Source organism: Plecotus auritus (genome assembly GCF_963455305.1).
Source record: "Plecotus auritus genome assembly, chromosome: 2".
In the NCBI taxonomy this organism is placed as follows: Eukaryota; Metazoa; Chordata; class Mammalia; order Chiroptera; family Vespertilionidae; genus Plecotus; species Plecotus auritus.
Window position 1 is genome coordinate 30477882 of NC_137771.1, and position 27319 is coordinate 30505200.

A 27319-nucleotide genomic window follows, 5' to 3' on the forward strand; every position below is an offset into this window, starting at 1 on the left:
ACTGGAGCTAGATTGCGCGGCCATTTAACTTATGGGTTGGGATTTGTGTGTGGGAGTGACGGTTGTCTTTTGTTTTTTGGCTTTTTTAACCTCAAACACGCTCCAGGTGTTAGACAAGCCACGCCCTTCCCCTGTCCTTGAAATGCTGGGAACGAGGTTGCCCCGTGGTGATCACGTGACACCGGCGTCCACCGTATTATCGCCAGGCAACGGTCCTAGAGACTGACACCGCTGGCTGCAACATGAACATGATCTACCAACTGGCGGTGCCCAAGGGGCGCCGGATCTGCTGTGAAGTGTGCGAAGCTCCAGCCGAGCGGGTGTGCCCGGCCTGCACAGTCACTTATTACTGGTAGGCCCTGAAATGTGGCTCCTAGGCGACCGACTCCCACTCTCCCAATCACCCCTCTGGCTTGGGTGGGGCGAGGCGGTCTCAAGACAGGTCTCTAAGACTTCGGTGCCTCGTTTTCATGCTCTTCTACTCAATCATTCACCAGCAGATGTTTTGTTGAGCGCCTACTGTGCGCTATGCACTGTTGTGCGTGCTGAAGTCACTGTGGGAACTCGGCAGACCATGTCCCTCAAAGGGCTAATAACATTTTCACTGCGACCTACCGATATGCAAACAAACGGAAAGCAAGATAGTTTCAGAGAGTGATAAATGTCATAAAGTCAAAGGAAATGCGATGGGAGGTTGGGCAGATTGCCTCTCTGAGGGCAGACTGTTGATCTGAAAGTGAAGTAGGAGGAGCCTGCCATGGAAATGGCTGGGGGAAGAGTGGTACAGTAAGGCCCTGAGGGAGGAAAGAATTGGCTGTGTTTGAGGAATAGAAAGAAGGCTATTTGGCCCTAGCCGGTGTAGCTCTGTTGGTTGAGCGTCCTCTCATGCACCTAGAGGTCACCAATGCGATTCCCTGGCAGAACACATGCCCAAGTTGCTGCCTCGATCCTGTGGGGGGCGTGCAGGAGGCAGCCCATGGATGTTTCTCTCACATCCATGTTTCTCTCTCTCTCTCTCCCTCTCTCTCTCTCTCTCTCTCTCTTTAAAATCATTAGAAACATATTTTTAAAAAGAAAAATAAAGGAAGGAAGCAGGCTATTTGGTGCACAGCCAACATGGTAAGGGTATGGGGTGGGTAGTACTGGATGAGATCAGTTTTCAATTATTCAGTGTAACATCCTTTGACCTTTGCTTTGGAGTAGACCCTATTTTGGGCCTGGGATAAAACACCTATGTTGCTGACTTCCAGAAACCTAGGTCAGAGCAGACGAACTTGTTTAAAAAAGAAAGTCATTATGATACAAGTGTTGTCACTCAAGATGTGCTCTTCCCTGGGACTTCTAAGGATGGAGGCAGTGATTGGGGCAGTATCCGGAAAGGTTCTCTGAAGAAGTAACATTTGAGCTGAGTCTTGAAATTTTAGTAGGAAGTTGCTAGGTGAATGAACAGTGAAGCCGGAAGCGTAGGACGCTGACATCCAGGACTGCCTGGGTGAAGGGTGAAAGAACAGAGTTTATTGAGAGCTGGGTTAACGGAGGTAGTAGTGGAGGGAGCAGTCACTGATTTTTAAATTGCAGTCCATGACCCTTTAGCCGATTATGAGTAAGTCCCAACAAGCATTTTAAGAAAGTAATAGAATAAAAATTATTAGAGTGATCCTGCTTGAACTATCTCTTGCAACTTTTAGTGTTCTTATGTGGATATGTGTGTTCGTACTGGTACAATGTATTTCATGCTATGGGCTTAGTAAAAAAAAAAAAATTTGAAGATCATTGTGAGGTACTAGTAGGAATTTAAATGGAGAAGATCAAGGTTAGGGTCAAAAAGTGACATGACCTCAAAGAGTTTGGAATTTACCCTCTGGAAGGTCATGGATGATTTTGGCATGCTCTCATTTGTGTTAAGATGACAGGTCGCAATGTGGAAGATAGCTTGGAAGGTAGACACTGGAGGCTGCATAGCTGATTGAGAAGTTGTTGCAGTGGTCCCAGTATGGCGTGAACATACCTCTCAGACTGAATTAGGGGTCCATCCTCCATGCTCTCACAGCATTCAATATGTCCCATATCTTAACATTTATGATACGATTTGAAATCAGTTGTTCACTGCTTTATATTCCTCACTAGGCTGTGTGCCCCAGGAGGGCAAGGATGGCATCTGTTTTTTCATTGCTGTTACTTTATTGCATTTAGAATACAATTCAGAATTCATGACAGAACCTGCAAAGTCCTGTTACCTCTCTCCCTTAGTTTCCTACCACACTCACTTCCTCTTTTCCTTGATGCAGCTACAGAGACTTTCTTTCAGTTCAAATTTGACAAGTCCTTTCCTTTCTCAATTTCTTTGCTCTCTGCTGGGAATCTCCCCTTCATCCATGAATCTTTCTAGTTCCCTTTCCTCCTTCAGTTCTCAGAAATTTTATTTCTTCAAAGAGGTTTTCCAGAAAATCCAATCTAAATACTCTCTCACTTTTTTTTTTCACTTTACCTGTACTTTTCTATTTTTCTGTTTGCTTATTTAATATCTATGTCTTTTACTAGACCTAGGGCCTGCACATACCAGGCACTCAGTGATCATTTGTTGAATAAATGAACTTCTGAATGAATAATAAACCTGTTAACTGGGTCAAAGAACGCAGAGCAGGTGGTAGGTGGCAGATTGGATTGGGACACAGTTTGAGGGACCTTCAGGCCACTTGGAAGAGATGGCTAAGAAACAATTTTAAGTATAGGCCTGGTACCCCTTTGTCTAATATGAGCATCCACCTCTTCCCCATCCCTCTTTCATCCCTCTAGCCAGAAGCAATTACTTCTTCTCAACTCATTTTGAACTTACTCTGTATGACACTTCACAGACAACTTTTATTTCCCTTCTTCATTTTATTTGTTGGCAAGCATATTATCTCAATTTTATTATGCTTCATCAATATAGGATATTATGTAGAATGTATAGAAGGACTGTCACATGTATGCTGCGTTTTGATCTGTTTCAGGCCCATCTTGTGTATGCTCCACAGTCTCGAGCAAAGTGCCTTGAAATAGTTGAAACTAAGTATTTGATGAATGCATGAATGAGTAAATCATCATGTCCTATGCCCTTATCTTCCATTATTTTCTTTCTCTTTTTTCAATGGTTGTAATTCTCCTTAAAGTCTTTTCTCCTCCTCCCCCTTTTTTCTCCAGATTTCTATATGATTGTATCCTGGAGATTTTAAAATTTTTCTGTAAAATAAAACTGAGGTGCCCTAGCCGGTTTGGCTCAGTGGATAGAGCGTTGACCTGCAGACTGAAGGGTACCGGGTTCGATTCCAGTGAAGTGCACATGCCTGGGTTGTGGGCTCAATCCCCAGTAGGGGGCGTGTAGGAGGCAGCCAATCAATGATTCTCTCTCATCATTGATGTTTCTATTTCTCTTTTCCTCTCTGAAATCAATAATATATTTTAAAAAATAAAATAAAACTGAGGTAATTGTTCTATATCTCAAAAATGGGGGCTTTACTACCTCCTTCCTTTCAGAGTTTTCATGGTTGAATGTAAAGCATCTAGCACTGTGCCTGGGACCAAGTTGGCACTCAATATTTACTTATTTATTTTCTTCATTCCAAATGTAAGAGCAGGAAGGACAGTCAGCTTGAAAGTTTGTAGGGTTTTTTTTTCAAAAGAATTTTTTCCTGAGTATAAATGTAATTCATGCTTACTGCAGAAAACCTGAAAATACAAAAAATAAAGAAAAACAAATTATAATCTTACAACCCAGAAATTAATAACCTGATATTTTGGTTAATTTTCTTATATTCCTGCAAATCCATTTATTTTATATACTATGTATAATCTTGTGCATATCTTTCTTTTTTTTTCTTTTTTAAATATATTTTATTGATATTTTACAGAGAGGAAGGGAGAGGGTTAGAGAGCTAGAAACATCGATGAGAGAGAGACATCGATCAGCTGCCTCCTGCACACCTCCCACTGGGGATGCGCCCGCAACCAAGGCACATGCCCTTGACCGGAATCGAACCCGGGACCCTTGAGTCCGCAGGCCGACGCTCCATCCACTGAGCCAAACCGGTTTTGGCGGTGTGCATATCTTTCTATATTGTTCCCAGAGAATAGAACACTTTTTCAAAAAGGCAATTTTATTAAAGTATACACTGAAACATTATGGACAGGTTTATATCATAGAGATAAGAGTAATTTTTTTTTAAATATATTTTATTGACTTTTTTTTTACAGAGAGGAAGGGAGAGGGATAGAGAGTTAGAAACATCGATAAGAGAGAAACATCGATCAGCTGCCTCCTGCACCCCCCCACTGGGGATGTGCCCGCAACCAAGGTACATGCCCTTGACCGGAATCGAACCCAGGACCCTTCAGTCCGCAGGCCGACGCTCTATCCACTGAGCCAAACCGGTCAGGGCGAGATAAGAGTAATTTTTAATAGTTTTTCCTTCTATTTAACATATGGAGCACAAAATCAAATGCCTTCATTGGCCAGGAAGAGAAAACAAACAGTAAAGTGATATTCAATAGTAGGAAGCAGTAGCATCTGTGGTTAACTGGAGAATGAATGCTCTGCCTAAAGACATTCAAATTCAGTTTAAAAACATGTTAATGGCCAAACAAAACCTGTCTAGCTCACCAGCTGCTTGACTGTGAACCCTGTGAAAATATATATGTATATATTTTAGTCAATTCCTTTTTTATGCATGGCCCTACATTGGAGGCGGTAGATAGATCAAGAGAGAGCTCACAAATATTTAAATGAAGATCACTTTATTTAGAAAGGCAAGATATATCAAATACTCTCAGTGGAACAATAGTTCAGGTAGCTAAGTAAGTTAATATTTTCATTGTTCACCCAATCACTCAACAAGCCCCTATTTAATAAATACCCTGTGAACTCAACTCTGTATCCTGACTGTTAAGTGCTTTTATTGATTTATTTACAATAATTGTCTACCAAAAAACCCTTTAAAATGCTTTATGTCATTTTGAGGATAACAGTCCCAGTTTATAAAGAAACTACTTTATTGCATTTCTGTTGTCTCAGGAGGAAGGAAGAAGAGAGAGTGCTATATATTTTTGTCTGTGACTGCCTTTGTGCTATAATAGCAAAGTTGAATAGTTGCAACAGAGACCATATACTTTTTAAAAAAATTCTTTATTGTTTACAGTGTTACATATGTCTCCCTTTTCCCCCATTGACCTCTCCCCAGCTGTTCCCACCCCTCAGCACAGGCTCTCACCCTCCTACTGTCTGTGTCCATGAGTTATGCTTACTAGTATATGCATGTATACGAGTCCTTTGGTTGATCTTCTCTCTGGATCTGTCCCTGTTCATCAGTTTATGTTGTTCATTATATTCCACAAATGAGTGAGATCATGTGGTATTTATCTTTCTCTGACTGGCTTATTTCACTTAGCATAATGCTCTCCAGGTCCATCCATACTGTTGCAAATGGTAAGAGTTTCTTCTTTTTTACAGCAGCGTAGTATTTCAATGGGTAGATGTACCACAGTTTTTTAATCCACTCACCTGCTGATGGGCACTTAGGGTGTTTCCAAATCTTAGCAATTGTAAATTGTGCTGCTATGAACATAGGGGTGAGACCATATACTTTTTAAAGCCTAAAGTATTTACTCTCTGGCCTTTTATAGAAAATTTTGCTGATCCCTGCCCTAGATTATTGTTACCTATTTTGGATTATTGTTACCTATTTGTATAAATGAAACCAAACAGTTAACATTCTCACATTTAGGTAAAAATGTGTCATAGGCAATAGAAATGCATTGTATGCACCTAATAACAGTCTTAAAATATCTGAAACAGTTATATGTCAACTATAATTCAGTTTTTTTTCTTAAAAAGGTAAATGTGAAAGAAATACATGAAGGAATAACTGTGAGAATTAAATGGAGAAATAAACAATTCAGTGATAATACTTAGACACTTTAGTATCCCACTTTCAATAATGAATAGAACAACTAGACCAAAGATCAGCAAGGAAATACAAAACTTGAACAATGGTATAAACTAACTAGACCTAACAGACATCTGTAGAACACCATCCAACAACAACAGAATGCACATTCTTCTCAAGTGCATATAGAACATTATCCAGGATAGATCATATGTTACAGCATAAAAACAAGTCTCAAATTTATAAGGATTGAAGTAATACAAGGCATATTCTTCAGCTGTTACAGTCATATCTAGCTAGCTAATATTAATAATAGGAAAGGAGCAAAGGGGAGGCCAGACATTATAAGCACAGTTGTCTGGGCAGCTTCACCAGGAAGCTGCAATTTTACACTCCCCAGGGAACTACTGGTCCATTCCCTGTAAATCACTGGGGAAGGAGTCCAACAAAGGGAGAAATCCTTGCATGTGCAGTGAAGACAGGGTGACATAAGGAAGGTGCTTGTCTGTCAGTCTAACCTGGGACCAAAGATCATTGGCTAGGAGGGTGGACCCAATGCAAGCCTGTGACAATTTGGGAATACATAATCCCCAAAGGAATTCTTCTCTTGTTCCTCTTGCTTCACCCCTGCTTCCTTGCACTCAACCATGCTCCGTCCATAGCCATGTGGCCCTAGAAGCGGGCCTAAGCCATCAGTCAAACATCCCCTGAGGGATCCCGGCCTGCAAGAGGGTACAGGCCAGGCTGAAGGACAACCCCCCCGCCAGTGACCAATTTTTGTGCACCGGGCCTCTAGTGTATATATAATGAAATAAAAGTCATCCAGATTGAAAAAGGAGTAAAAGTACCTCTATTAACAGATGACACGATCTTATAGTGAAAATCCTAAAGAATCCACACAAAAAACACACCCACCTATTAGAGCTAATAAATGAAAACAGCAAGGTTACAGGATCGCTATGCAAAAAATCAGTTGTATTTCTATATGCTAGCCAAGAACAATCTGAAAGTGAGATAAGAAAACCATTCAATTTACAAGAGCATCAAAAAAGGCGGGGGGGTGGGATGAATTTAACCAAAATAGTGTAAGATTTATACACTGAAAATAACAAAATATCGTTGGAAGAAATTAAAGACCTAAATAAATGGAAAGGTATTCATAGATTGGAAGATTTAATATTAAGATAGTAACACTCCCCAAATTGATCTGCAGATTCAATGCAATTCTTATCAAAATTCCAAGTGCCATTTTGCCAAAATGGACATACTAGTCCTAAAATTCATACGAAAACACAAAGACCCAGAATAGCCAAAGTAGTCTTGAGAAAGAACAAGTGGAAGACTCACACTTCTCAATTTCAAAATTTACTACAAAGCTATAATAATGAAGAAAGTATGATACTGGCAGAAGGATAGACATGCAGATCAGTGGAACAGAATTAAAAGTCTGGAAATAAGCACAAACATTTATGATTAATTGATTTTCAAAAAGGTTACCAAGACCATTCATTTGGGAAAAAAATTGTTTCCTCTGTATGGTGCTGGCAAAACTGGGTATCTATATGCAAAAGAAGAATTTGGACCCCTACCTTACACCACATACAAGAAATACCTAAATGTAAGAGCTAAAAATATAAAACTTTTAGAAGGAAATATATGTTGTAAATTTGTGTGATCTTGGATTAGGCAACGGTTCTCAGGTATGACACCAACAGCACAAGAAACCAAAGATAGGTTGAACATTATCAACATTAAAAACTTTTATGCATCAGAAAACACTAAGAAAAAAGGGAAAAGAGCCTACAGATTGAGAAAAAAATATTTGCAAATCTGATAAGGACTTAGTATCCACAATGCATAAAGAACACTTAAAACTCAACAATAAGAAGACAAAAGACCCTGTTAAAAAGTGGGCAAAGGATTTGAATAAACATTTCTCCAAGGAAGATATACAAATGGTTAGTAAGCACCTGAAAAGATGCTCAACATTATTAGTCATTGGGGAACTACAATATAAAACCACAATGAGACACCACACACTAGGATGGTTATAATAAAAAAGACAGAAGATGACAAGTGTTGGTTAGGAAGTAAAGAAAATAGAACCCTCATACATTGCTGGTTGGATTATAAAATGGTACATGCTTGCCCAGCGTGGTTCAATGGTTGAGCATTGACCTATGAACCAGGAGGTCACGGTTGGATTCCTAATCAGGGCACATGCCCGGGTTGTGGGCTTGATCCCCAGCCAGGGGCATGCAAGAGGTGGCCGATCAATGATTCTCTTTCATCACTGATGTTGCTATCCCTCTTTCCCTTTCTCTTCCTCTCTCTGAAATCAATAAAAAAATTAAATTAAAACAAAATAAAATGGTACAACTTCTGTGGAAAACAGTTTGGCAGCCCTCAAAAATTTAAACATATAGTTACCATATGACCCAGCAATTCCATTCTTAGTTATATACCCAAGAGAACTGATTAGGTTTCACACAAAAGCTTAAGCACTAATGTTCATAGAAGCATTATTCATAATAGCCAAAAAGTGGAAACAACCCAAATGTTCACTAACTAATGAACTTATAAACAAGAAGTGATACATCTATAGATTCTATACAAGGAATATTATTCAGTCATAAGAAGGAATAACATTGATGCATGATACAGCATGGCTGAATCTTGAAAGCATACTAAATGAAAGAAGGTAGACACAAAAGGTTATATATTGTCTGTTCCCATTTTTATGCAATGTCCAGAATAGACAAATACATAGAGAAAGTAGATTAGGATTCTAGGCATTACAGGGTGGAAGGAAGGATGAGAGCTACTGTTAGAGTGAATGGAGTTTTTTTTTCTGGGTGATGAAAATGTCCTGGAGTTAGATAGGGTGATGGTTATATATTGTGAATATATTTTTAAAAAACAACACTGAATTATACACTTTAAAATTGTAAATTTTGTGATATGTGAATTATATATCTGTTAAAAAATGTAAAAACAAAACAAAACACCATGATTGGAGGAAGGGTCAGATTTGGGTAATAAATTTGGGAGTCATTCATAGAGGCAATTATTTAAGGAGCGGGAGTGGATATGCTTGTAGAATTTTTCTGCAGTGATACAAATGTCCTATATCTGTGCTGTCTAATTGAGTGTTTAAAAATAATAAATATGTATGTAAAACAGTCAGAAAAGCTGTATACCAAACTGTCACAGTGCTTCCCTTAGAGAGTTAAGAAACAGCTGGCTTTGGAGTACAGGCTTAGAGCAACTACTTAATCTCTTGACACCTGTGCTTCTTTACCTTTAAAACAGTAATAACAGATTTTGTTCTGTTTTCAAAAGTTAATTAGTTACGTGCAAGACCTCCTGCTGCACCACTGGCTTTGGGAGGCATTCAGTGTGTTCTAAGTGAAAGCACTCCCAGGAGCACCAAAGACAATGCAAGGGGTGCTCTCCAGAGTCCTGCAACATGAGGGCGCCATGATAGGAAAGCATCTCTTAGAACCTCACCAAATGTAAATTCCTTTCTCTTCCCCAGGAAAAAGACCCTCACATCCCTCGGCTGCAAAGTTCAGATATTTTGAAAATGACCTTAAAATAATGCAGAAGTAAAGCTGTCTTTGTTATTATTAATTAATCATGAAAACAGAAGAGCCACAGCAGCACCACGTGGCTTCTGAACGTGAACCTGTGCCTACAGAGAGGCCACCCTTCTCCACCCTTCCCCAACCCAACATAGTTTTTCCACCATCAAATAATCACATGACAGAAAAGAGATTTGTCTCAAAAAGGCTTGAGCTCCCTGCCCGGTCTGTTGGGCTGGCTTTTCTAGTTTCTAGGGCTAGGCCTGAAGTGGAGCAATGGAATTTTAGGTCAGCCCTAAAATAAATATAATGAAGTCCATGTTTTTATTGTCAGTGATGAGGTTCATCAGAAAACTGACTGGAACAGCATCCATGAGAAGATCTGTCAGCTGCTGATTCCGCTGCGCACCACCATGCCCTTCTACAATTCAGAGGAGGAGCGTCAGCATGGCCTCCAGCAGCTGCAGCAGAGACAGGTAGGCCTGCAAGACAGGTTCAGGTTAACACCTGGGTGCAGCGAAACTGCCCAGGAGAAAGGGCGCACTGGGTTGAGATCACTAACCTGTAATATTTGTGAGGGCAGAGACTTGGTTTTGTGTTTTTATGTCATTAGTGCCATTCAGTCAGTTCTCCACATACTTGCTGAGTATCTGCTGTGGTCTCCTTGGGCCGCCATAACAAAGTACCATAGATTGAGCGGCTTAAAACACAGAAATTTATTCTCTCTCAGTTCTGGAAGCAATAGGACCAAGATCAATGATAGGTGTTGGCAGGTTTGGTTTCTTCTGAGGCCTCTCTCTTTGGTTTACAGATGGTTGCCTTGCCATGTCCTCCCATGGTCTTTCCTCTGTGCACACACAACCTTGGTATCTCTTCTTGTGTCCAAATTTCTTCTTTTTTTTGTTTTGTTTTGTTTTGTTTTAATATAGGTTTTATTTTTTTAGAACAGTTTTAGGTTCACAGCAAAATTGAGTGTAAGGTATAGAGATTTCCCGTGTACCTCCGACCCCACATACATTAACCTCTGTTGACATCCCCCATCAGACTGGTGCATTTGTTACAACCGATGAAACTACATGTGCATTTTATGGGTTTGGACAAACGTATAATAACATGTATCCATCATTATAGTATCATACAGAGTATTTTCACAGCCCGAAAAATCCTCTGTGTTCTGCCTATTCATCCCTTCCCTCTACACTCCATACCCCAGCCTTTGGCAACCACCAATCCTTTCACTGTCTCCATAGGGTTACCTTTTCCAGAATATCCTATATAGTGGGAATCATACAGTGTGTGGCCTTTTCAGATTGGCTTCTTAGTAATATGCATTTAAGGTTCCTCCTTTTCTGTATAATTTTTTTTTTAATTTCAGTCAGTGTATGCTTAATTTCTAGTTGGTCCTTTTTCATATCCTCGAGGGTCTCGCTAAATTTATCAGCCTTTTCTAGAAAATTCTTGAAAAACCTTATAACCGTGGTTTTGAACTCTATATCCAGTTGTTTGCTTTCCTCCATTTCTTTCATTTGTGACCTGTTTCTTTGTCTCTGTATTTTAGTTGCTTCCCTGAGTAGATAGAGTGGCTTTGTGTGCTAGGTGTCCTATAGGGCCCAGTGGCTCAGTCTCTCCAGTTACCTGAGGTGGACACTCTTGGTGCACCCCTTTGTGGGCTGTGTGCACAGTCTTGTTGTAGTTAAGCCTTGATTGTTGTTGGTATCACTGGGAGGAATTGACCTCCAGGCCAATTGGCTGTGAGGATCAGCTGTGTCTACGCTGGGAGAACTTCTGTGCTGGAGACACCCTTATGGGAGAAGACTTGCAAAAGCCTCTGTGCTCAGCTTGGATGGGGCGGAGTCTCAGGGCGGAGCAGACAGCATTGGTTTCCCGTCAGCCCTGCCCTAATAGGCCATTGTATCTCAGTGTCCCGTGGTAATCGCTGCAAGCACCTCTGAGAGAAAGCCGCCCTTGAGTTCCGCCTGCTGCCAGACAGTCCAGTTTCTCCCCGAATGAGTCTGGGTCCCAGAGTCTTGCCCGGAACTGGAGTTCAGCGCAGTCGGGAGCTTTTGTCTCCCTCCCACTTGAGAAAGCCAGCTGCGTACTCAGTTGCCCACCCTCTCTGCGCACGCGCCTCGGGACCTCTGCCTTCCGCAGTTCCTCTGAGTCTCAGTGTGCTTTTCTCTTTCCTGACAGTCCAGTTTCACCCTGTATGAGTCTGGGTCCCCAGAGTCTCGCCTGGAACTGGAGTTTAGCGCAGTCGGGAGCTTTTGTCTCCCTCCCACTTGAGAAAGCCAGCCGCACACTCAGTTGCCAGTCCTCTCCACACACACGTCTCAGTACCTCTGCCTCTTGCAGCTCCTCTGAGTCTTAGTGTGCTTTTCTCTTTCCTTCTAGTTGTAGAATTCCCACTCAGCCTTCCTGTGGTTCTGGATGATGTCCGTTTTGTCTTTTAGTTGTAGTTTTGAAATTGTTGTGTGAGGCTGCAGTTTAGGTGTTTACCTATGCCGCCATCTTGGTTTCTCCCAAATTTCTTCTTATAAGGACACCATTAGATTGGATTAGGGGCCATTCTAAAGGCCTCATCTTAACTTAATCTCCTATTTAAAGGCCCTGTCTCCAAGTGCAGTCACATTCTGAGGTACTAGGGGTTAGGGCTTCAACATATGAATTCTGGGGAATAAAATTCAGCCATAATACCCATATATGTCAAGTATTCTGATAAGAGCCGAGGCACGTAGTAGGAGGTCAACAATGATGTTTGAATATATAAAGGAGTAAATAGAGGAGATTAATAAAACTATTATGGCATTGATAGCATCTCATTTTTTCTTTAAAAAATAGCACTTTATAAGCCATAAATTTCAAAACACCAGATTCATCAATTTTAGTGTTGTCACACTTTGAGAGTGGCCTTAAAACAATGGCCTAAGAGTAAACTTGTTTCTGATATTAGCTAAGCAGGATAACTCCAGAAGGAAAATTCTCTTAAAATTAATTCAAATAGAAAGGCAGACAGTTTCAGGTAGTCCTGAGTCATGATAGTTTTGTTAAACTAAAATTTTAATATAAATAGAAGAAGAATATTCATTTAATAATTTTCTATTGAGCACTCATTTATGCCAAGTACGGAACTAAGATGAAAATACACTTGTGCCCTGGCCAGTTTGGTTCAGTGGATAGAGCGTCGGCCTGTGGACTGTAGGGTCCCGGATTCGATTCCGGTCAAGGGCATGTACCTTGGTTGCGGGCACATCCCCAGTGGGGAGTGTGTAGGAGGCAGCTGAATCAATGTTTCTCTCTCATTGATGTTTCTAACTCTATTCCTCTCCCTCTCCATTCCTCTCTGTAAAAAATCAATAAAATATATATTTTAAAAAATGCACTTGTTCCTGGACCTTAAGGAACTCACAGTGCAGAGTTTGCCTTTTTGTGTCACTTATTCTAGGACTTGTGGCCAGCTTAATACAGGCAGGCTTACTATGTGCCCTCAACCAGCTCATTAGGTATTGGCCTTATATCCAGGTATACCTATATCCACCATTGTCTTTACCTATAGACTGACTACTTTTTTCTTCCACAGAAGCACTTGATTGAATTCTGCTACACTGTAGCCCAGAAATATATCTTTGAAGGAAGGTATGAAGATGCTGTCCCAGCAGCTTTGCATTCTCTTCGCTTCCGCATGAATGTGTACGGCCTGAGTTCAGTAGAGCTTGTGCCTGCCTACCTGCTGTTGGCAGAGGCTAGCATTGGTAAGTGGAAATGACTTACCTGCTGGAGTCCTTAAGAAGTGCTATATTGGGTCATATAAGTAGCCAAAGAATCTAGCCTTGGTATCTTTTGTGCAAGAGCAGGGCTGCTGAAAAGTTTGGCACAAGATGGGGAAGGAGATGTCTTGAACTTTCGACTACAACTGACAAATCCTCTCTAGCTGACCTAAGCAAAAGGAGGAAATGTATTAGGACGCTGGCGTGTCCTAAGGGAATTGAAGCACCATGCGGTACTAGAATCAGAATGCTGTAACAAAGTAAGGCTGGTGCTCTCAGCTTGTATTTCTGGGGCTTTGTCTCTTGCCTCTGCTTCTCCATATCTGCAGACCATATTTTTCTACCTTATGCTTACTGCAGGAGACAGCCCAAAATGTCAGGTATAGCTGAATTTACATGTCCTCCAGGTTCAAGGTGGGTAATAGAAACTAATTAGCATCTGATTTTCAATTTTATATTCCTAAAGAGAGAATTGTGTTGACTCAGCTTGAGGGTGGTATCTATCTACCTTTGAGTCAGGGTCATGTAGTTCCAACAGGAATACAGGAACCTGCTCCTATAGATGAGAGGGAGTTTTGAGACTGGGGAGCACACCCTTGGCAGTCATCTCATGTGGTTGTTACAACAAGAGGAGCATTAGCATTTTTTAGGGGAATTAACATTTTTTAGTATCTACAGTATATCATTTTGAAATAACTTCTCAATCTTCCCTTGATGCCTGTAACTTTAATTTTTTAAATATTAAAAGCCAATTATTTTATAAAATGTCCCTCAATTTGGGTTTCTCTGAAGTTTCCTCCTGACTAAATGCAGACGATGTATCTTTGGCAAGAATATCATAGAAGTGATGCTGTGTTCTTCTCATCCCATCCTATAAATTGGCACATGTTTTCAATTTATTCCATTACCGATGATGATCATTTAAGTTACTTCACTCTTTCAAAGTATACTTCAGCAGTTTTTTTCTTAAAATATATTTTTATTGATTTCAGAGAGGAAGGGAGAGGGAGAGAGAGATAGAAACATCAATGATGAGGGAGAATCACTCATCGGCTGCTTTCTGCAAGCCCCCTACTGGGGATCGAGCCCATAACCCTGGCATTTGCCCTTGACAGGAATCAAACCCGGGACCCTTCAGTCCACAGGCTGATGCTCTATCCACTGAGCCAAACCGGCTAAGGTTAATTCAGCAGTTTTAATTATTCAGAAGATTGTGCAACCATCACTCTGTTTAATTCCAGAACATTTTAGTTAACCCAAAAGGAACCCCACACCCATATTAGCAGTCATACCCCATTTTCCCATACCCACATTTCCTGGCCACCACTAATCTACCTTCTGTCTCCATGGATTGGCCTTTTCTGGACATTTCATATAAATGGATCATACAATATGTGGCCTTTTGTGTCTGGCTTCTTTAACTTAGAATATGTTTTCCAGGGTCATCCATGTTATAGCAGTACTTGATTTCTTTCCATGGCTGAATACTATCCCATTCATTGATACGGATAGACCACATTTTGCAAATCTACTCATCACTTGGACATTTAAATTGTTTCTATTTTTTTGGCTATTATGATTAGGCTGCTATAAATTTTCGTGTATAAGTATTTGTGTGTCAATAAATGTCTGAGTTAATGAATAAATGTGTGAATGCATGATGACATCTTTCATCATGTATTTTCTGGCCAGGATATGAATTATAACCTTCTTTCAATCTTTTGGACAGGCCTAGACCAGATCGTCCAGGCTGAGGAATATCTATCCCAAGCCCAGTGGACAGTCCTCAAATCAACTGATTGTTCTTATGCCACCCACTCTTTACTGCATCGGAACCTGGGACTTCTCTTTATAGCTAAGGAAAACTACGAGGAAGCCCGTTATCATCTGGCCAATGATGTAAACAATCTAAATTATAACACCTGAATATTTCTGAGACCAGCCCTGTTTAGTAGTTTGTTTTTTTAAACTGAGCATTTCTCTATAACTTTTTTGTCTACAACTGACTGGTGGGGTATTAACAAGAACACAATTTTAAAAATATTTAAAAATATTATTGATTTTTTAGTGAGAGGGGAAGGGGAAGGAAGAGAAACATAGATGTGAGAGTAAGACATTCATTGGCTGCCTCCTATGTGCCCACTACTGGGGATCTAGCCCACAACCCTGGCATGTGCCCTGACCAGGAATCAAATTAGTAACCCTTAGATGCACAGTACGATGCTCCAACCAACTGGCCACTCTGGCCACGCAAGAACATAATTTTAACAACCTGAGTTCAGGCCTTCCTGGCTGTGCAATCTTGCCCAGATCACATCATTTCCCTAAGCCTCAGTTGCTCTGAGGATAATTAAGGGAGGCAGACAGAGTACTGACTAAGAGAAGGGTTTTACTTCTAGTCCCAGCTCTCTAATCTGACCAGCCACATAGTCTTAGACAAATTATTTAACCTCTTTCATCACTTTTAAGGGAGAAATCATGAAATGGTCTCTACCTCATTACAGAAATAAATAATAGGACAATGCATATGCAGCACTTTGGCTGTTATTTAAAAAAAATAACATCGATATCTCTACTTCAGAGTATGGTTATTACATTTCATTGAGCTGGTGGTATGTGAATGTGCTTTATAAACTACAAAACTCTGTTCAAATGTTAAACAGGATAATAAGGGTGATGACTGAGCAGTTCTCCCAACATTTCTGAGGTTTCTATTAGGATTTCAGTATTGGACAATACCAGTGGTCGGCAAACTGTGGTTTGCCGCTCTGTTGACTAATGAGTTCGCCTACCACTGGGATAGGGGCTTAATCACAAGGAACAACAACAGCCTGTAATTATTGGAATCGAGAGTCTAGATCAGTGGTCGGCAAACTCAGTCAACAGAGCGGCAAACCGCGGCTCGCGAGCTGCATGTGGCTTGCGAGCCGCAGTTTGCCGACCACTGGACAATATTACCAGAGAGAATAGTTTCTGAGTCTGAAATCTGGATGCGGTTAGGGTCAGACTGCAGTCTTCATGCAGGTTGGCTCTCTCTCCAGCCTCTCCACCGGGCAACTCTCCCTCTGGTTGGCTGCCACAGCACAATGTCCATAGAGCCAATGGAAACATCTTGTGGTGATTAGTCTCCATATACCCTCACCCCAAATTCATTTGCTGCCTAGTCTGCCCTGGGAGGCTTACCTCTATGGACTACACAACTGGGACTCCATTGCTCTAGCTTTGGTTTGGAGAGTGAAAGACGTGGTGGGGGATTGAAGATTGGGAGGAGAGAGAGGTTGGGGTATTTACTTTCTCTGCTGCCTTTCTTCCCCACCCCAGTTCTGGCAGGGACATTGTTCCTTATGAGTCCTGTCAGGTAGCATTCTTCCATGGCTCTAGCTCTTATTGGGCCCTCGTAACCCTGCTTTCTCCCCTTGCTTTTTCAGGAGTCAGGATGGTAATAATTTCTTGCTGTTGATAATCCCCAGTTCCTCCCTAGTTCTTATTGGTTCCTTAACCCTTCCACATCTCTGTAAATGATTATTTTCATTAAAGTGTCTTCAGGAAATATTTTGAGGATGCCATAACTTTCCACCTATGAGCCTGACTAATGCACTTATTCATCTGTGTTTCTCTGCACAAATAGACTCTATCTACACCCTCTGACAAATTAAGCAGATGTTCATTCTGTCTTGAGGTGGGCCATATTGTTAAGAATGAGATCAAGCTCAGATTCCTCAGCCTAGCTTTAAAAAAAAAGAAAAGAAAAAAGACTATAAAGAATAGATCAAGCCCGGCTGTCATGGCTCAGTGGTTGAACATTAATATATGAACCAGGAGATCACGATTTGATTCCTGGTCAGGACACATGCCTGGGTTGCGTGCTCAATTCCTAGTGTGGGGCATGCAGGAGGCAGCCAATCAATGATTCTCTCTCATCATTGATGTTTCTACCTCTCTCTTCCTCTGAAATCAATTAAAAATATATTTTAAAAAAACAATTAGATCAAGCTCAGAGTCCTCAGCATAGCTTAAAAAAAAAGAAAAAGTTTTTTTGATACATATCATAAAATTCACCCACTTTAAGTGAATAATGAAATGATTTTTAGTAAGCTTACAGAGTTGTGCAGCCATTAGCACAATCCAGTTGTAGAACATTTTTATCATCCCAAAGAGAGCCCTAATATCCATTTTCAGTCATTTCTCATTCCCACCCCTGTCATGGGATGGGAACTGACCTGGAGCAGGTCTGCCTCAGGCCAGCCTGTAGTGTGTGGGTTCTTGATTTGGTGTGGGAAAGATTTCACAATACAACTCCAGGTGGTTTTGAGAGTACGTTTATTTAAGCTGGGGACAGTGAAACAAAGGAAGGACTTAGGATAGAAGAAGCAACAGGCGAGAGCCTAGGTGGGTAGCTTTGGCTCTCTAGAAATGTTAGGGGAAAGAAATTAGCCAAGGGGGGGCCTGCTGTCCGCTCCCTGGAGAGTCAGAGAAAAGGGGGCCTTAGGGACAGGTTCAGGATGTTAGCCCAGGAAGCGCTGCCGCTGTCCATTGCTTCCCTGGTTGCAAGTGTGGTGGGGACCCTTAGAGTTTAGAAGAAAGTAAAAAGTTCATACCTGAGAAGGGGCATCTGTGTGCTCCAGAGAGATGAGAATCTTAGGGGATGGTTTCAGTAGAATATTCATCAGCTTTCCAGATTTATTTTGTTGTTGTTAATCATCTCCCGAGGATATTTTTTCCATTGATTTTTAGAGAAAGTGAATGGGAGGAAGGAAGGGAAGAAGGGAGAGGGAGGGAGGCAGGAAGGGAGAAAAGAAGGGAGAGAGAAAGAGAGATGTGAGAATGACACATTAATTGGTTGCCTCTCACACACACCCCAACTGAAGCCAGGGATCAAATCTGTACCCTTGACCAGGAATCGAACCTGTGACCCTTCAATGTGCACCCAATGCTCTAACCACTGAGATACACTGGCCAGGCACCAGATGCATTTTTAATATGCTGATGCATCAAAATGAGGTTATAGGGGAGTTTGGGATTATTCTTTGGTCTACTTTACTGTTTGACTTTTATCTTGGGTTGGTCTGGCTCTAAATCGGGTTTTTGTTATTTGTTCCCCTGACTTCACCTGTCCTTGGGTTTAGCTGGCATGAATGGCATTAACTGGGTCTCTGTTCTCTATCTCCTGATCAGGGTGATTTAAACTATGTATTCTCTGGTTAAGGAGGAGAGGTATAAACCATTTGCTCTCAAGTGTCCTTGGTTGGGGAAGATAGTAGTCTTGGGATTCACTAGCTGGCTGTAAGTTGTTGAAATTTTTGGCCTTGTTTAATTTTCTTGTTTAATCCCATCCCACTTGCCCAGGAATTTTCCTAGCTTCTTACTATCCCACCTCACCCCTGCCCCAGGCAACCACTTTCTGTTTCTCTAGGTTTGCCTTTTCTGGACATTAGATATAAACAGAATGATATGTGGTTTTTTGCATCTGACTTCTTTCACTTAGCATAATTATTTTGAGATCCATCCATGTTGTGTGTATAAATACTTTGTTCCTTTTATTGCTGAGTAGTAGTCCATCATCTGAATATACTACAGTTTGTTTAGCCATTCCTCGGTTGAGGGACATATGGATTGTTCCTACTTTGGGCTATTATGCATAATGTTGCTAAGAATGTATTTTTTTTCCAGGTGATCTTTAGAGGATGTTTATTAAAGCTGGGGACAGTGAAACAAGGAAGGGCCCAGGATAGAAGAAACAACAGGAAAGGGACTAGGTGGGGAAATGAGCCTAGGCTGGGCTGCTTTGGCTCACTAAGAAGTCAGAGAAAAGGGTACCTTGGGGACAGGAGAGGGAGTTAGTGCAGGACAAGCTGCCACTTCCCATTGCTCCCTGGTTGCAAGCCTCCTGGGGTCCCTTAGAGCAGCGGTTGCCAACCGGTGGTCCGCGGACCACTGGTGGTTTGTGAGGTCCAAAAGGTTGGTGACTGCTGCCTGAGAGCATGCCTGTGGGAGAAGAGGAAAGGGAAGGGAGAGGTGTGGATGTGCTCTTGGGAGGGAGAGCATTCTCTCTCCACTAAGAATATTTTTATACAAATCTTTGTATGGACACATGTTCTCATGTTCTTGGGCATATATCACAGAATAGAATTGCTGGGTCATGTAGTAACTACATGTTTAACTTTTTGAGAACTGCCAAACTGTTTTCCACAGAGGCTGCATCATTCCATATTCATACCAGCAATGTTCAAGGGCTTTATTTCCTCCACATCCTTGACAATACTTGTTGTATTCTGCCTTTTTCATTAGAGCCATTCTAGGGTGTGAGAAGTGGTATGTCATGGTTTTATTTTGCATTTTCTTAATGACTGAAAATATTGAGCATCATTTCTTACGGCTTGTTAGCCATTGGTACATGTTCTTATAGACATGTCTCTTCAGACCCTTTGCTCATTTTTAGTTGGGCTGTTGTAAACATTCTTTGTATATTCTGGATATGAGTTTGTTTTTATCAGATATATGATTTGCAAAGAGAACACAGCACTCACCTTCTTCCTTCTGCTATAGATTTATTTTGCCAGTTGTGCATTTGGAACAGAGGACATCAGGACCTCAGGAGGCTACTTTCACCTGGCTAATATCTTCTTTGACCTTATGAAATTGGACCTGGCGGACACACTGTACACCAAGGTGAGCTAGGGAATATGGGAGCTGAGCCTTGACACTTAGGCCTTGTACCTTACAACTGGTGTCAGATCATTCATGAGAAATTTGAAGCACAGAGATAAAGGGACTTGTCCAAGTTTATATAGCCTGATATATGATATATTCCAATTTTTTTCTTCCTATTTCTCCACTACCAAAATAATCCTTAGAATCCATAGGACGATTAACAAATAATAAGTGATGGGTCAATAAGAACCAAATCCCTCCAAATAGATTGCCGTATGCTCTGTCATACCCACAGGAACAAGGTAATGTGGGCATATTGAGGTTTGTGATAGAGAAGGAAATGAGATTTTAATATATATTTTTACTGATTTCAGAGCAGAAGGGAGAAGGAGAGATAGAACATCAAGGAAGAGAGAGAATCATTGATCAGCTGCTCCTGCACACTCCTTATTGGGGACTGAGCCTGCAACTCAGCATATAACTTTGACCGTAATCAAACCCGGGACCCTTCAGTCTGCAGGCAGACACTCCATCCACTAAGCCGAACTGGTTAGGGCAGAAATGAGATTTTAAAGGGAAAATTATGGCTAAAAAGTTATATGAAGGGATCAAAAAATATGAGTGCACTTTGAAGTTTCCATTTTTTGCATGTGGAAGATTTTAAACTGCTTTTAGTATTTAAAATGTCCTCAGTTATGTTCATAGAGTAACACCTCACTTGGCAAGCAACCATTTCTGTGTGATATAGGCTCTCATGCTGTGACTGTTTATTCATATTTTAGGCCCACTTTTGAGGAAGAGGCACTGTGGTGTAGCTGAAAAGAAATGAGCTTCAGAGTCAGACAGACTTGAATTTAATTCTTGGCTGTGCCACCTACCAGCTTTTACCAAAAGTCAAGTACAATCTTATCATCTCTGAGCCTGTTTCCTTCTCTGTAAAATGGGAATAATAAGACTATGACCTCAGTTGGTGTTGTGAGGATGTAAAGGTTTAGTTATATGTGCTCAATAAACGGTAGTCATTGTTATTAGACCCACCAGGGCTATCCCCAGATCAGCCAGGTGCCCTTTGCAGCCCAACATTTGCCACACTCACTTTGGCCAGGCCTGTTTGGCTCCTAAGCCTCCTCTTCCCCTCCTCCCCCCAACCAGGCACAATGAGAGAGAGAGCGCTGCCCTCCTAGCTGGCTGGTCCAATGACTTAAGACCTGGCCTGCTTGTCTGATTGTATCTTCTTTCCCAACAGGTCTGTGAGATCTGGAATAAATATTTGAATAATCGCTATCAAGTCCTCTCAGAGGCTCGTGTCCAACAAGTAGATTTACTGGGCAAACGATTTGAGACTGACACTGGCTTGGGTAAGTGGCAGTTCTCCCTACGAAGCAGAGCAGTGACTTCCTCTCAATCATGGGCCTTGTCCCAAAAATAGGGAGAGCAGCTGTGCCTGTCATGGAGCACATGCCATCTCTCCCATATTGATTATGGGAAAACTGAGACAGGGGAGCAAAGAGATTTTACCAGAATTCAGGTTTCTAGCACCACACACAGCCTTTCAGGGGACATACTTGGAGGAGAGCCCACTGTGATTTCTGCAGAGCATCCATTTCTTATGTGTTATCCCTCCAAGGAACATAAGCCAAGACTCAACACAGAAGTGGCATTACTCAATTGTCCTGGTGCCCTATCCTCTTGCTTTACTGGACAGTGAGCTCCTCAGTGGCAGTGCTGAGTCTGATTCATCTCACCATCCCCAGGCTTGGCAAAAGGCTGAGTGTTGAGTAGCTCTGGACAATATCACTCCCTCTGAGATAATAAAGAGACAGAGGATCTAGCTTGTGCTAAAAAAGTGTAGTTGGTGAGACAGAGCCTATTTGAAATACCAAAATAAAATTTCTATGAGTATAAATTATATTATAAGCTGAGCCCCAGAACAAAGAGGTGAGGATGGTGTTGAAAGGGGAAGACTTCTTACAGGAGAGGTTTTGAGTTAAGGATTAAAAAATTAGTAACTTTATTGAGCTATCTCTTATGATAAAAGTGGTTTATGTTAAAGCAGAAAACTTGGAAATCATAGCTAGCCAAGATAGCCAACCTTAATATTATGGCATATATCCTTTCTGTCTGTTTCTCTAAGCTTAGTACAGTATGTCCTCACTTAATGTCTTTCATAGGTTTTTGGAAACGGACTATAGGCTAATTGATGTAAACAAGAGTTAGGTTCCTACGGCGTATTTCTGGTCACAAAAACATCATCAAACTCCTAAATAAAGACCCAAAACACTTCTAATATTAAACTCTGAAATAAATGTGAGCCATCCATACATTTAAGAAATATTAATAAAAACTAGCAAGATAATTCTTTTCCAACCTGCTTATTCCAGTTCAAGGTTGCAGGTGACTGGAGCCCATCCTGGCAATTCAGGGCACAAGGTGGGGCCAACCCTGGACAGGATGCCACTCCCTCAAAGGGTACACTCACACACACACCTACATTCACTCAGACTGGGACGATTTAGGCACACCAGTCACCTATGGGTACATCTTTGAGCTGTGGGAGGGAAACTGAGGACCAGGAAAAAACCCACATAGAAGTGGGAAGATATGCCAACTCCACACAGAGAGTGGCTCTCACTGGGAATCAATTTTTTCTCTCATCAATGTTATAATGAAGTGATGTCTAATGAAATGAAGTTATTTGGGACTTGCTATACTTAAAAAAGTGCTTTTAAGTATCTGGCCCATAATAACTCATAATCTGTATGTATAAAAGGCAAAGTGACCGACTGACAGGCCAGTACATATGACGCACACCGGCAATTTAAAAATAAGCATTGACTCATGCAGGCATGATACATATAAAGCTCTCAAAATGGATATTATTGAAATCCCCCGTGAAATGATTTGTAACAGACCTGTTATTGAAGCTACCTTTGGAAATAGCATATCTGTAGATAATATTAAAAATATATCTAAACATGCAATTCTTTGTCCTAAAAATGAGCACTTTCATAAATTAAATGAAGAAATTTTGGATATACTCAATGGAGATTTTCACACCTATTTGAGTGATGATTCCATCGATTCAACAGATGATGCCAAAAAGGAAGAATTTCCCATCAAATTTCTTAATAGTATTACTCCTTCAGGAATGCCATGTCATAAATTAAAATTGAAAGTAGGTGCTACATCATGCTACTGAGAAATCTCAATAGTAAATGGGGTCTTTGTAATGGTACTGGATTTATTATCAAAAGATTGCGACCTAACATAATCGAAGCTGAAGTATTATCAGGATCTGGGGAAGGAGAGGTTGTTCTGATTCCAAGAATTGATTTGTCCCTGTCTGACACTGGCCTCCCATTTAAATTAATTCGAAGACAGTTTCCCATGATGCCAACATTTGTAATGACTATTAATAAATCACAAGGACAAACTCTAGACAGAGTAGGAATATTCCTACCTGAACCCGTTTTCAGACATGGTCAGTTATATGTTTCTTTCTCTCTAGTTCGAAGAGCGTGTGATGTTAAAGTTGTAAATACTTCATCACAAGGGAAATTAGTCAAGCACTCTGAAAGTGTTTTTACTCTTAATGCGGTATACAGGGAAATAATAGAATAAGTTTAATCAGTTTATCAGTCATTGTTTTTATCAGTATTGCTTTTATATTATGTTTTTGTTGTTTTTATATCATGTCTTTATTGTTATATCATGTTGTTATTGTTTATTAATCAATTTAGATATTATTTTCATATACATTTTACTAATTTTCTTTAATCTCTGACACTTGTATTATAGAGAAAGGGCAAACAGCAATATTAGAATATTTCTTGTAATTAATTTCCTTTCAGTGTGCACAAATCCATGCACCGGGCTACTAGTAAGTCAATAAATGATGACTAAAGGAGAACCAAAAACTGCTGGGGGAAATTGTAAACAGCCACCCCAGGGAAAGCAGAAAGGCTATTGCTTAAGCATCTTTGGAGTTGAGGAAGAAGAATTAAGATGCTGCACCTGCAAGAAGCCCCGCTCCCCCCACTTGCTAGAGAGTGGAAGCTGAGTTGGGCCACTGGGACAAATCCCCTGTATTTGGGAGCTTAAGAGATCCACTTCAGGACTCTGAAAGAGAGAAATCTTAGCAACGTTGGAACTGAGCATTTTTTTAGGTTTCTCTCATAATGACATGCTAGGCAAGGCCGGGAGCTGCCTGGAACTGCTCTATATGTGGCGGCTGCCCTCCAGGTGGAGAACTTGCTGTGCTTTGCACTGCCTCTACCAGCATGCCTGTGAGGAGGCTTCTGGAGGCCAGGTGCCCACACAGCTCAGTGCTTACCACTGAGGGTAGACTCAGCTGCCTCCAGGACCTGTTTCTTCTTTCCCTCCTTTCCACTGCAGATGAAGCCCAGGAAGCAGAAGCCATTCGGATCCTGACTTTGATCTTACACATTCGAGAGTCTACATCTAGCACAGCTCCCCAAAAAATTACCTTCGTTCTGAGAATCCTGGTCATGCTTTACTACCTGATGATGAATTCTTCAAAGGCAAGTTTCCCTAGAAAGTCAGCATGTCTGAAATTGAGATAGAAATCCCTCTAGTTGAATCCAGCTGTGTTCTGCCCAATTGCATTAGCATTTGCCCTAAGCGTAGCCCCCACTCCAGAAAAGCTCAGAGGCTCCTGCCAGGTTTTATTTGTTGAGTCCAGCCTGCATAATGGAAACTGGATTGTCTTCTTTCCTCAAGGGGGCCTTCCCAGAGTTGCATAGGTAAACTGAGGCAGGGGCAGTACTAAAAAGCCTGCAGGGCCTGAGGGCTCTGGGGAGTCCTTGCAGGAATGGGGTAATAGCTTTAACTACACTCAGTGAGTTCCTCCAGGTTGTCAGTTTACTTATGGCCCTGTCTTCTCTCTGCCTTCCAGTGTTGGTTCAAAGGGCCCTAATTAAGATCCTACAAAGATCTCACTTTGCTATGAAAGTGTACTTAGTTTGTAAAACCAGGTGACTTTTTCTGGTGTCCCCTTCCCCCCCCCTCCCCCAGCACACATGTGGCTAGCTCTAAGGACCCAGTCGGTGTTCACAAGTTTCCAACAAGAGCTCTGTGGCTGGTGTGAGAAGCTGTTGGATCCTTTCCCATGTTTCTGGGATTGAGCACAGATGGGGCTTCCCAATGTAATGCTTCCCTGTGACAACTTCCTTTCATCACTGCAATTCTATTCCAGGCACAAGAATATGCCACGAGAACCTACAACATAGCTAAAGAAAAACAGCTCGGTGCCCATGAACAAAACCTCATTGAACAATTACTAAGTATCATCTCAACTGAAGAAACTTATCCCATTCCTTAGTGACCCATGGGTTCCATGTCAGGGCCTATTCAAGCGACTATTGAGCATCTAATATATTCCAGCCTTGCACAACTGCTTTGAGGTACTATGAATTGCTGAAGTTCCCACCCTCTTGCCCTGTGACTTCACATATAGTGTGTTTTTATTCTTTCTTGCACAGCATATGTAAGGGAATATAGAGCTTTGGGTGTAGAAATCAGTAAAACTTGTTTATCATTACCTTTGCACTTGGTTTATCATGACTTTGTACAACTTTGAATAATGTGCTTCTGCTCACTAATATAACATTTGTAATTAAACTGCAAACAGTTTTTCATATTTCCCAGAAGTCTCCAAGTGATGCATGTTCCATAGATTTCTGCCAGAAAAAAAAGGGGGTGGAGGTAGGAAATAAGCTATATTGGAACAAAGTTTTCCTATTCTACTGGAATTAAGTTAGCATTAATTTGAGGTAGTTTGTGATTAAAATGTCCACTATAATTTCTAGAGTAATCACTAAGAAAATTACTCTAAAAATAGTTTAAAATCAACAAAGGAATTAAAATATACTAGAAAAAAATCCACTTAATGCAAAAAAAGGCGGTGAAGGAGAATGAGAGGAACAAAAGGACATGAGGTATATAGAAAACAAATAGCAAAATGCAGACATAAATCATAGATCTTTGCCAGAGAAGGCCCCAGGGCCTTGCAAGGAGTCCTTACACAGATTGGCTGAGATACCATTCCAGGTTGGCATCTTTGTCTTCCTAGACAGTGATTTAAGCAGAAGTGAGCCATTTATACAGTCTAGGGGAGAAGTCCTCTGAAAGGCCCCCAGTGATGTAGACAGAGTGCAGGCCTTGGACTCAGATGTGCATAGGTTAAAATCTCAGCTCTTTTACTTACTATCTTTGTGACCTTGATCTCCCCCATAACCTTATTCATTATTGTTGTAAAATGGCCTAAATGTGGCCATAGCAGTATCAGCTTGTTCCCTGGATGACCGTGATCACTTAACATATCTTTTTTTTTGTAATTTTTTTTTTTTTTTTTTTTTTAGTGATTCTAGGGAGAGAGGAAGGGAGAGTGATTGAGAGATAGAAGCATTGATGAGAGAGAAACATTGATCAGTTGCCTCTTGCACACCCCCTACTGGGGATCGAGCCTGTAACCGGGCATGTGCCCTGACCAGGAATCAAACCAGGGACCTTTTGGTTCATGGGTTGATGCTCAACCACTGAGCCACACCTGCTGGCAGCATATCTTTTTCTTTCTTTTAGCTCCAGGTTTGTCAAATAGCCTGTCCATTAGCACGCTTAGCTTCCTAGGTAGATTTGCACCCAGGGAGAGGATATGCAAGTCAAGGACCTGTCTGAGAGTTTTTTTGTTCTCACTGTAAATTAATTCACTCAGATACATAATAAAAATAGGCCAGATTGCCCTGGCAGATTTGGCTCAGTGGCTGGAGCTTTGGCCTGCTGACTGAAGGGTCCTGGGTTTGATTCCAGTCAAGGGCACATGCCTGGGTTGTGGACTAAATCCCCAGTAAGGGGTATGCAGGAGGCAGCACATCAAAAATTCTCTTCCATCATTGACTAGAGGCCCAGTGCACAGGATTCATGCACTGATGGGGGCTGTGGCCTGTGGGGATCAGCCCGCTGTGGGAGCACAGCTCATCCCAGTCAGCTGAGTGGCTGTGGACCCGCCCTCTAAGTGGCTGCTCCCACTGTGGGAGTGCACTGATCACCAGGGGGAAGATTCTGCATTGAGAGTCTGCCCCCTGGTGATCAGTGGGTGTCATAGCGACTGGTCAACCGGTCGTTCTGGTCATTCCGCCATTTGGTCTCTGGGCTTTTATATACACTGAGTGGTCAGATTATTATGATCTCTGAATGCATAATAATCTGGCCACTCAGTGTGTGTGTGTGTGTGTGTGTGTGTGTGTGTGTGTGTGTGTGTGTATTAGAGGCCCAGTGCATGAATTCGTGCATGGGTGGGGTCCAGCCAGTCTGGCCAGGGGGAGGGGACATGGGTGGTTGGCTGGCCTGCCTGCTGGTCGAACTCTTGGCAGAGGGAACA

At 41.5% G+C, this 27319-nt stretch overlaps 1 protein-coding gene across 1 annotated transcript; it reads left to right on the forward strand.

The window, feature by feature from the left end:
• ZMYND12 (zinc finger MYND-type containing 12) lies at positions 1 to 26948 on the forward strand. Its single transcript, XM_080655803.1, has 8 exons — positions 1 to 352; positions 9840 to 9981; positions 13083 to 13254; positions 14999 to 15168; positions 19816 to 19938; positions 21167 to 21278; positions 24316 to 24461; positions 25136 to 26948. Exons 1-8 carry the CDS (start codon positions 243 to 245, stop codon positions 25259 to 25261), a joined length of 1101 nt encoding a protein of 366 aa, XP_080511929.1. The 5' UTR covers positions 1 to 242; the 3' UTR covers positions 25262 to 26948.
• Positions 26949 to 27319: the final 371 nt, after the last annotated feature.